The 11769-nt window shown below is 43.5% G+C and overlaps 1 protein-coding gene across 1 annotated transcript in view; it reads right to left on the bottom strand.

Moving 5' to 3' along the window:
- Positions 1-11769, bottom strand: part of ATP8B1 (ATPase phospholipid transporting 8B1) — a 142768-nt gene that overhangs the window by 38151 nt on the left and 92848 nt on the right. Inside the window, exons 7-13 of the mRNA XM_023512364.1 lie at positions 11014-11086; positions 10827-10897; positions 9208-9290; positions 8928-9086; positions 8569-8657; positions 5883-6073; positions 1751-1959 (exon numbers count right to left, since the gene is read on the bottom strand). Of these exons, the coding sequence (XP_023368132.1) occupies positions 1751-1959; positions 5883-6073; positions 8569-8657; positions 8928-9086; positions 9208-9290; positions 10827-10897; positions 11014-11086 (875 nt within the window). The remainder of the gene's footprint in view (positions 1-1750; positions 1960-5882; positions 6074-8568; positions 8658-8927; positions 9087-9207; positions 9291-10826; positions 10898-11013; positions 11087-11769) is intronic.

Below are 11769 nucleotides of genomic sequence, written 5' to 3'. Positions count from 1 at the left end.
CCCCCCCGACTCAGAAGAGATTACCACCAGGCACATGACCGCTTCCTCGCCCTGTGCTGTCCCACCTTTCTCACTGACACTCCTTACATGAAAACATGCTCACAGTACAGTCTCCTTCAAGGCCAAAGTCCTTATGTGTGTCTATATCTTTTTAAAAATTGTATTATTAAGTCTTTATTTAAAAGTTCACTATTTGAATTCAGTATTGGCTTCGTATTTTTTATACATATACAGCATGTTTTAGAAAATTAGAATAGAAACCAACTTTTTACAAAATTATAGATAAAAAAGTTACTATTTTTAAAAGAGATAGAGGTCTCATGTTGTCCCCCAGGATGGAGTACAGGGGCCTGATCATATTTCACTGCAGTCTGAACTCTTGGGTTCAAGGTATCTTCCTGCCTCAGCCTCCTGAGTAGCTGGGACTACAGATGTGCACTGCCATACCTAATTTTTTTTTTTTTTTTTTGACAGAGTCTCAAGCTGTTGCCCTGGGTAAAGTGCCTTGGCGTCATAGATCACAACAATATCCAACTCTTGGGCTCAAGTGATCCTCTTGCTTTAGTTTTTCTATTTTTAGTAGAGACGGAGGTCTCACTTTTGCTTAGACTGGTCTCAAACTCGTGAGCTCAAGCAATCCACCTGCCTCAGCCTCCCTGAGTGCCAGGATTACAGGCGTGAGCCACCGTGCCCAGCACCCAGCTAATTTTTGAACTGTAGAGTCAAGATCTCACTGTGTTGTACAGTCAGACTATTGCACTGATATTTCACCTCACATAATTGAAATTCTGTACCATTAAATAATAACTCCCAGTCCCCTACCTTCAACCCTTGGTAACCATCATTCTGCTCAATCTCTATGAATCTGACTGTTTAATTACCCTACATAAGGAAAATCACACAATAGTTGTCTTTTTTTTTTTTTTAAAACAGAGTCTTAGTCGCCCTGGGTTGAGAGCCATGGCATCATACCTCATAGTAACCTCAAACTCTTGGGCTCAAGAGATCCTCCTGCCTCAGCCTCCCGGGTACCTGGGACTATAGGTGTCCACCACAACTGCCCAATTGGTTTTTCTATTTTTAGTAGAGATGGGGTCTCGTCCTTGCTCAGGCTGGTCTTCAACTCCTGAGCTCAAGCGATTCAGCTGCCTCGGCCTCCCAGAGTACTAGGATTACAGGCGTGAGCCACCACTCCCAGCCACACGATATTTGTCTTTTGCGGACTGGTTTATTTTACATGGCATCATGTCCTTAAGGCTGATCTGTATCATGGCATGTGTCAAAATTTCCTTCCTTCCTTCCTTCCTTCCTTCCATGGAATGACATCCCTTTGCATGTATACACTGCATCTTGTTTAGTCATTCATCCAACCATGAGCACTCGGGCTGCTTCCATCTTTGGCTATTGTACATAATGCTGCTACGGAGGTATGGTAGCAAACAGCCCTTGGAGTCCCTGTTTTCAATGCCACTGAGTGAATATCCTGAAGCAGAATTAGCAGATCCCATGCTCATCTAATTTTAATTTTTTGAGAAATGTGAGCCCACTCGTGATGCTGTCCTCTCCCATGCATGTCCCCAGTGCTGCCCACAATGGTCCTCTGGCCCTCAGCAACAGAGTGACCACCAGGAGGTCTCTGTTCAGGAAGGGCACCAGCAATCTGGGCAGACACGCCCTGGTCCAGGCAGTGCTCTGCACATGGCATGCACCCCCCCCTTCCCCTGGGAAATGCCTGTCGGCTTCCACTCACCGTAAATCTGCCCGTTGATGCAGCACTTTTTAAAGGTCATGATGTTTTGTGTGAGTGTCCCCGTCTTGTCGGAAAAGATGTAATGGATCTGCCCCAGCTGCTCATTCAGCGTGGTGGTTCGAGCCTTCGCAGGTGTGTCCTTCTCAGAATAGTACATCTGCAGGTCCCAGTTTATGAAGTGACTCTGTCCGAGACGAATCACTTCCACGCTAGGAAGACAAAAGATTACTTGACACAGAGAGCTCAGGTGAGTGGCAGGTGCTGGATTTGATCCTCATTTATGCAGACAGGAACATGTCTACTGCTACGGTCTGAATGTGGGGGTGCCCCCCACAACCCAATTCATATGGTATAGGGTTTTGTTTTTGTTTGTTTTTTTTTTTTTGAGACAGAGTCTTTATGTCATCTGGGCTAGCATGTAGGGGAGTCATCAGAGCTCACTGTAACCTCCAACTCCTGGGCTCAAGGGATTCTCCTGTCTCTGCCTCCCAAGTAGCTGGGACTACAGGCGCCTGCTACCATGCCCGGCTAATTTTTCTCATTTTAGAAGAGATGGAGTCTCACTCTTGCTTAGGCCGGTCTCAAACTCCTGAGCTCAAGTGATCTCCCTCCTTGGCCTCCCAGAGTGCTAGGATTATAGGTGTGATACACCATGCCCAGACCTTTTTGTATGTGGAAGCCTAATCCCAAAGCAATAGAACCAAGGGGGGGCTTTTGGCAGTTAACTTGGTTTTGAGGGGCCTACCCTGAAAAGAGAAAAAGAGAGATTAGTGCCCTTATCAGAGAGGTCCCATGGAGCTTGTTTGCCTTTTCTGTCTTGTAAGGACCAAGCAAGAAGGTACCATCTATGAAGCAGAGAGCCAGCCGTTATCAAATCTGCTGCCGTGATCTCACACTTCCCAGCCTCCAGAACTGTGAGCAGTACATTTCTGTAAGTGACCCAGGCTAAGTTCTTTTGTTACAGCAGCATCTACAAGGAGACCAGCCAAGCAATGGCCCACACACTCAGCCTCTGGGTATCTCTGACTAACCACACTATTCTTCAACTTCAGGGTCAAGTTGATTCCAGACCAGTAATCCCACCCACCCCCAAGTGCTTTGCTCCAGGTGATTTCTCACTCACTCCTGAGCACACCTGGCCACAATCCCTGTTCAGAACACACAGCCCAGAAGAATGGGTGACACAGGCACATCAAAGACAGGGCCAGAGGATGCCACAACCTAATTCTTTTTTTAAAATACGCTTTTTCATGGGTGGCGCCTGTGGGTCAGTGGTAGGGCACTGGCCCCATATACCGAGGGTGGCGGGTTCAAACCCAGCCCTGGCCAAACTGCAACAAAAAGAAGCAGACGGGCCGTTGTGGTGGGCACCTGTAGTCCCAGCTACTCAGGAGATTGAGGCAAGAGAATCATTTAAGTCCAGGAGATGGAAGATGCTGTGAGCAATGTGAGGCCATAGCACTCTACCGAGGGCCATAAAGTAAGACTCTGTCTCTACAGAAAAAAAAAAGCATGCTTTTTCACAGTGTGGGGTCATTACTTAGGGGTATTTACCAAAATCTTTTGCCCTATGTGAGTGCAGAGAGGGCTTTACCTAGGTGGGTCCTTACCCTCTTTGTCTTACCACTGGGGCGGAGGTAAAGGCAGCCATTTCAGTTCCCCAGAGCGTAGCGGGAAACTAAGATTTTAAAACTATAAGGGATTAAATATATCTCATTTATAAGGAAACTTTAAATTGTCATGTGGGTAAAGGAGGTCTTTATAACAAGTTAAACATATGGAAAAATAACTCTACGTCCCCTTCAGTATTTCCTGAGTACAAACTATAGACCAGACACCATTCTCGGTGCAAAAGATATACCAGTAAACAACAACTGTGCTCTTAAGATTACCTTCTAGTGGAGACAGACAAGAAAAATAAATAGTGTTATCAGTGTAAATTAATAGTGTATCAGGTGGTGAAAGTTCTCTATACAAAACAAAAGCAGGGTAAGGGGAGATGGTGACCACAGGCAGGGGTAGTGGAGGTTAGAGGGAAGTGGCTTGGGACAGTTGGGGGGATAAGATGCTATCTCAGTCGAGGCCTGCAGGGCAAAGGTGAGAATAGATGCAAAGGCCCTGGGGCAGGGGGGCTGGAGTGGTGGGAGCTGGAGAGGTAGGTGAAGGCACAGAAGGTTTGGGTAGGGGGTGGAGGGACCAAGCAGCAGATCACAGGAGACCTTGTGGCCTCAATATGTTTATTCTGAAGGAAATCAAAAGCTACTGGAGGCTAAGACAAAGCAGAGACACTATCTGGAATGACTGATCCAGCATACTTTCAAAGGACCTTCATTTCCAAGAGAAATAAAGAAATCAAGTTGAGGCAGGGAAGCCTCTGGAGGATGGGAGTTCAAGACCATCCTGGGCAACATAGCAAGACCATGTCTTCAAATTAAAAAAAAAAAATTATATTGGCTAGGTGGAGTGACTCATGCCTGAAATCCCAGTACTCTGGGAGGTTGAGGCAAGTGGATCACCTGAGCTCACAAATTTGAGAGCAGCCTGAACACGAGTGAGATGCCGTCTCTATTAGAAAACTGAAAAATTAGCCAGGCATTGTGGCAGGCACCTGTAGTCCCAGCAACTCAGGAGGCTGAGGCAGGATCTCTTGAGCCCAAGAATCTGAGGTTGCTATGAGCTATGATGATGCCACAGCACTCTACCCAGGGATACAGAGTGAAACTCTGTTTAAAAAAAATAAATTATATTCATCACATAATGTTCTTTTCTTTTTCTTAATCCCACACTATATAGTTTATTGTCTAATATAACTGTCAGTGGACAGTTTTCAGGCAAATTAATCTGTGTAATAGTTCCCTTAACAAAGGTAACACTTGTCTTAGTTTTTTCCCAAGTGGCTGCAGAATAGATGGCTGCCCCAGGGCTTTCCTTCATGTTAAAAGAACAACAGTAATAAAATTAAAAATAAAACAAATGAACATATAATACAATTTAAATAAAATAAATGCCTCTAATTATAGGTGTGTATGTGATCCCGTGTGCCTCTGGGATATGATTTATTGGAACTAAAACAGACTCTGGCTGCGGAGTATATTTAAAGTCATGATCCCTACTTATCAAAGCCCTAAAATCCAATTGGCTAGTGACAGTGACCTTTGATAGGAAGGAAAGAAAAAGCATAAAAGGAAGAAATGTCCACGAACAAGACAACTCATCAGAGATACGGCCCTGACTCTGTTGGACTCTATGGCTAGGATTGAGATCCGAGATGAGAAACAGAACATTTTGAGAGATGGCTGGAGGCAGGGAATTTCCTTCTCCCACAGAGGTAGTGGCCAGACACACAGTGAGTTTCCATGAGTGTGGCAGGTGGTAATAAGGAAGACTTAGATAAGAGGTTAGGAAGGTTCCTCAGAAGTTTTTTTCTAGACTTCCTAAATCTCCACTTTCTTTCAGGAGGCTTCTTTTTTTTTTTAACTGATCATTTTCTTATCCCAAGTTACATATATTTTTTAAAATTATTATTGTTTACAATTTCAGATTGATATGAGGGTACAAATGTTTCAGTTACATTGTTTTCATTGCTGAGATAAAGTTCAAGCCATACTTGCGCCCTTCACCCGGGGAGGGTGCTGACCACCCTCACTCTGTGCACATTAGGTGTGAACCCGCCAGTCACGCTCCTTCTCTCTCTCTCCCCGCCCCTTCCCCTCCACAGAGTATACCTGTGTCTTTCCTTCCTGTGGGCATGTTGCAGTTGCTTATATATTGGATTCATATTAATACTGTGTACATTGGATACTTTGTTTTCCATTCAGGCTCTTTGTGAAGCCTGGGCTCCGGAACCCATGGAGAAGGCATCTCACCGAGTGAGATGAGTAACGAGAGGAGGAGCATTTGATCTTTGAACTTAGCCTTATCTCATAGAGGATGAGATAGAAGGTGCCTGGCACGGGGCAGACACTGAGATGTTAATTTTTTCCCATTACCTTCAATTCTGCAAGGAAAGTTATTTCCCAACTTGTTCCTTATGACCTTTGAAACAATTAATGTGAGAAATGAAGGAGCCACATTGGCAAAAGATACTATATTCTTCCCTTAAAGCAAAAGATCAGGGAGAGGCCTGGCTCACCTGACATACAGGGAGATGGGCACCATGGTGTTGAGGACAATGATGTAGCCCCAGAAGTTGAGGAATCCACGGTAGGAGGGTGTACCATCCTGTCCATCGTAGAGGTACCAAGAGTAATTGCCCACTTGTGCTTCCCAGTAAGCATGACCAATGGCGAGACCAGCAGAAACCAGAGTAAGAACAACAAAGATCTAGAAGACATGAAACATTTCAATGTATCCCAAAGATGGACTTCCAGCTCCATGCATTCACAGGTGCTAACTAACCTTGCTCAACCTTTCACACGTGTACAACTTAGTAGTCTGTAAAAATAATACACTTTAAAACAGTGGCACAGAATTCTTTTGAAGTCTATGGGATTGCTATAATCAATCAAAACATCCTACATCTCACATATAAGATGAGGTTTTGCTCCCAAAATTATCTTTCAAAAAAGAAGGTGGTGTTTTATATTCAAATCCTTAAAGACTCGTATATAAAACAAGGCATTTTCTCAATTAGTTTTACTTTGAACAATAACATACTGCTTAGAGAAGATACCTTACCTTAGCATGAAACTTTAAACAATGCTGAACTGAGATGCTTACAGAAAATATTTGACAGAAATTGTTGTTTATTTTTTTTTTTTTTTAAAGACAGAGTCTCACCATGTCACCCTGGGTAGAGTGCCGTGGCATCAGAGCTCACAGGAACCTCAAACTCTCGGGCTTAAGCGATTCTCTTGCCTCAGCCTCCCAAGTAGCTGGGACTGCAGGTGCCCACCTCAATGCCCAACTATTTTTTTGTTGCAGTTGTCATTGGTGTTCAGCTGGCCTGGGCTGGGTCCGAACCTGCCAGCCTCTCTGCATGTGGCTGGTGCCATAACCACTGCTATGGGCACCGAGCCAGAAATTGTTTTTTTAAAGGCAAGGAAATTTCACCCATATCTGGGGTATTATTCCTGAGAGTGTGATGTTATAAATATTGAATGACATTGTAAACAAAATCACTTAAGAAGCAATAGGTAAGTATTGTTTTATGAAAATTATGAGTATATATGTATGGGATGGATAAAAGTCAACTATCCTACCAGTATTTGGAGGTTTGCATGTGGAAATAAAATTTCCAGGGACAAATTTAAATTTCTAGACACAGATTTCAAAGTGCCATATCTCACACCAGCTAGGCACAGAGGAAAGATGACGGGATCTTTGTGAGTGCACTAACGGTAACCATGGTAATGACACTGAAGATGAATGTGAAAAAGTCAAATAAAATTTCCATAAAATGTGGGAGCGGGGGCAAAAGTTCCTTACTATGTTCCTTTTATATGATCTAAAATATGTATATGTAATAAAAAATAAGTACTATAAAGTCTCTGAGAATATATGCATTCAAATGCTAAGAAAAAAATCTGGGCAACTGAAAGACTACTCAATACTTGGGGTCATGATATAGGCAGAAAAGAATTCACACAGCAAGCCTGAGACTGATTTTTAGAAGTCCTGCTTGCAGGGCTGGCCCTTAGTTGATATTTGGGAACTGAGATTTGGAGATGGTTTCCTGATTCTTTATTTATTACTCTCTGACAAGAATGGTTCAGCTGGGCATTGTGGTGCATGCCTATAATCCCAGCTATACACTGTGCCTACCTGGAAGGAGATGCCATGGTTTATAGTGATGACCTGCATTTGGGGGAGGAGTCTGGAATTTCGGAACACACCAGGCAGACTACCTATATAACCTCGTAATCAAAAGCCCCAGACACAGCTTGGCTCTTGTAGCACAGTGGTTACAGCACTAGCCACATGCACTGAGGCTGGTGGGTTTGAACGCAGCCCAGACCAGCTAAACAATGACAACTGCAATAAGAAAATAGCCGACATTGTGGCAGGCGCCTGTAGTCCCAGCTACTTGGGATGCTGAGGCAAGAGAATCTCTGAAGCCCAAGACTTGGAGGTTGCTGTGAGCTGTGACACCACAGCACTCTACCAAGAGTGACATAGTGAGACTCTGTCTCAAAAAAAGAAAACAAAAAACCGGACACTGAGTTACTAAACGAGCTAATGAGCTTTTCAGGAGAAGTCGCATTTCATATGTGCTGTCATCGGTTGTCACTGGGGAAGTTAAATGCCTATGTGTGTGTGGCTGCACTGAGAGGGGACCCGCTTCCTCCAGACTTGCCCCATTTGTCTTTTCCTGATCTTGCTCTGTGTCCTTTGTCTGTAATAAGACACAGCCATGGGTCCCACTAAATGTGAGTTCTTGAACCTGGCAGTGGTCTTAGGGACCCTCAGCACACCTTTTCAGTCTTCCATATATTTGGATGTATACAGCTTATGTTAAGGAGGGAAAAAAAGGTCTTGCTGTTAAGAGAACTACCTCTATGGGAAAGTAACAGCAATAAACTCAACCCTGCCCTGACTGAAGGAGCACGACCCCACTAATTTATATAGGACTTCCTGGGTCTCCACTGGCCATCAAAGTAGTCAGGGAACTCTACAACTAAAATTTCCCTTCCCAAGAGTAAACAAGGCATTACTTAGAAAAGGTAGGAATCCCTTCTCTCTGCTTTCAAAACTTGGAGTGACCAAGCATGTTTCTATTCCATCTAAAGAGATCAGATTTCTTTGCATTAGAAAAACACCCCACAAAATTAGAGCAAAGACAACAGTCCAGCCTCTCATCTGAGATGAAAAATACATACCGTGTAAACCATGTAGTTCATCAAGTAATCGATTTTTGTTCTTTTAAATCTGGTTTTCCCACTATTCTTCATTATTTTAGTGTCAGCACCTGAAAATGAAAAATTCAACATCAACAACTGGGAAAATCTACTGGCTAGCACGTCAGAAAAATCACTCTACCTTTGCTTCTGATGGCAAAAGGACAGAAAAGCAATTTCTCCTTTAAATCTTTTTTTTTTTTTTGGCTGGGGCCAGGTTTGAACCCACCATCTCCGGTATATGGGGCCGGTGTTCTACTCCTTTGAGCCACAGGCACTGCCCTCTCCTTTAAATCTTTAAAGCTTATAGTAGAACAATTTCCCAAGAAACTCCAAAGTACCTGCAAAAATAACCACTCCATGGCAGACATCGGTGTTCCTCAGTACACAGCCACGTAACAGAATTTTATCAGCGTCCAAAGGAAAACTTCTGTTTCTCCAAAATAGTGTTCCCGTAAACTTATCTAATCGGTTATTGGGTTCTTCACATGCAATAAAACCTTTCAGAAAAAGACAAGATTCACATAATTAATCACATACAAAAGAGTTTCTGATTTTAACCAATAGGAACTAAATCAAATATCTAAATTTAAAGCGAAATAAGACAAGTTTGGTACAGACCATCAAATTTTGCCAATGTATCTTCTGTTTGGAGATACTGGTCTGTGATTTCAAGTGACATTTTGAACTTTAAATTGGTTTCTCTAAAGGAAAAGAAAAAGAAAGAATTAAATGAACAAATTTTAGAATTTGATTTTTTTTTTTTTTTTTGCAGTTATGGCCGGGGCCGGGCTGGAACCCGCCACCCCCAGTATACGGGCCGGCGCCCTACTCCTTGAGCCACGGGCTCTGCCCCAAATTTTAGAATTTGAAAGGGAATATGGCACAAAGTAATATTTGGCATATTTGGAAATGAAGGCTAAGTAATTAGCTTTTTCTATTTTCAAACTCTGTTTACCTTGGAGCTCTGGGTTGGGATGAGGTCATGCTCCGAAGTAGAGAATATTTCTGACCTTAGGAAATGCTGGGCCCCTTCACTGTTTGCTATTGTGAGGGAGACAGAGGTACCCACAAGCTTCCTTCTCATTAACTGAACCCCTCACCACCAGCTGGGACTACCAAACTATTGCTTAAAAATGTAGCTTCTAACATTTAATCACAAGATGATTCTATAAAATGTATTTGTTACAGAAATCTCTTTAGCCTCTGTCAAATTATTTTCCAGGGTAAATAATTCGATTACATTTTTTAAAGAATTTTATTTGAGAAAGGAGGCGATAGCTTCATTCCCAATACTGGGAATGCCTCCCCCCATACCCTCCCCACCACCACAGTGCAAGGTAAGGTACCTGCACGTGGCCAGGCAGGGGCAGGCTAGGACACGTGCTCTTGAGATCAAGGACACCTTCTCATGGTGGACAGCTGTTAACCGGCTTCATAAAAACTTACTTGGGAATTTCCAGGTACATTGGTTTTCAACTTGACATTTTGTTCTGATGGGGGTGTGTTAGAATTTGTAAAGCTTTAGAGAATCTCTTACTCAGGAAATAACAGCTGTTTGATGCATGCAGTGAAGGTTGAATGGTCAACCAATTGGTCTGTGGAGTGAAGACAGACCTAGTTTTCACTCACATGATCTCTGCTTTCTATTAGACAGAGTTTTGCACATCTAGGGTACAAGGAACAAGAAACGCAGGGAGAAAGGTCCCATCTGCCACTTACTGTGTGACCTAGGGCACGCTGCTGCACTTCGCTGGGCCTCAGATTCCTCATGGGTCTCATAGGGTCATTGAGAGGGTTAAATGAGCTAATATCTGAAGTGCCTTCGTAAGTACTCAATAAACATACCGAAAACCGGTCAAACACAGAATGTTATTCTTCTTTACATGATAGCATAATAACCAAAATCAATAAAAGAAGAATTCAAAATTGCCTACTGGTAAAGACTTTCAAATTGTTTTTTCTCTGAAACTGATACTAACATCGACATTCATATTGTCTGCAGACAGCTCAGCAGTTTATGAGACCTCTGTGCTCCCATTTGATCCTTTACCCTTGTCTGAGACGTGGGGAATGGCAGAGACTGAGAGCTCTGCTTTACAGATGCCAGAAACCCTGCTGGGCATGCAGCAAGTGGCAGAGGCAGGGCCAGAGGGCGTGGTATGACAGCACAGATGTCAACATAATGAATGTGCTATCCAAGGCCAGCTTTAAAACAGACCCGCTAAAGGCAATCTTACCCATCTAGTTCTGCCGTTTCCACGTAGCACAGGCTGTTAGGCTCAGAGCTGGACAGCAACAGAATGTCAGCCTATTGAAAACAAAACACTTGAGTAACACAGAGGCCCCCCCGCCCCAGCCAGAAACCAAGTGTGGGGTCCAGGGGAGCCGGGTAGAGTAAGGAATCAGAGAAGCTTCTTCACTTACTGGAATAGAATCATTTTTTTTTAGACGAATGACATCTCCAACTTGAATGTCTTTCCATTTGGCAACTTTAAACCTAAGGATTAAACAATGGTGATCATTTGTTGGTTTTTCTTAAAGTGACAGGCAAGAGAATCATTATTCTTTCTGGACGTCAAAGATTCTGGAGAATAAATCACAGGGCAAACATGTGCTGAAAGTTCACCCTTTTCGTGATGAAGCTGGTGTGAGAATTGTCTTCTCCTCTGAAGTTAGTGATGATGGTGGTGATGACTCCGATGTGTTCTGTCCAGAGACTTCGTGTAAGGAAATGTTAATGGGGGCCCCTTGAACAGGCAGCAGGGAGACACTTGCCACCCCCTGTTATTGTTGCTCACGTGCAGCTCCCCTCCCTGCCCTCTTCCTTCTTGGTTACAGGTCACTCAGTGTTGGTGCCACGAGGGGGGCACACGTATGGCTGCCGCAAGGGGCAGCCAGAGTCCTCAGGAGGCCTCAGCACTGCCTTCCTCCTTATTGTTTAAATTGTCTTTTGAATGAGTATGTGCCACACTGGTAATAAGGATATTGATAAAATGTAAAATAAAATAAAAAGATGATTATCTTTGGTATTAAATTCTATAGGAAATACCCATTTAAATTTTTTAAGTTTTTTTTATTAAATCATAGCTGTGGGCTTGGCACCTGTGGCTCAAGTGGCTAAGGCGCCAGCCACATACACCTAAGGTGGCGGGTTCGAATCCCCAGCCCGGACCCGCCAAA

The sequence above is a fragment of the Otolemur garnettii genome, unplaced genomic scaffold, assembly GCF_000181295.1.
Source record: "Otolemur garnettii isolate 467f Iridium unplaced genomic scaffold, OtoGar3 scaffold00027, whole genome shotgun sequence".
NCBI lineage: Eukaryota > Metazoa > Chordata > Mammalia > Primates > Galagidae > Otolemur > Otolemur garnettii.
The sequence above is the reverse complement of the archived record's forward strand: the minus strand, read 5'-3'. Positions and strand labels throughout refer to the sequence as shown.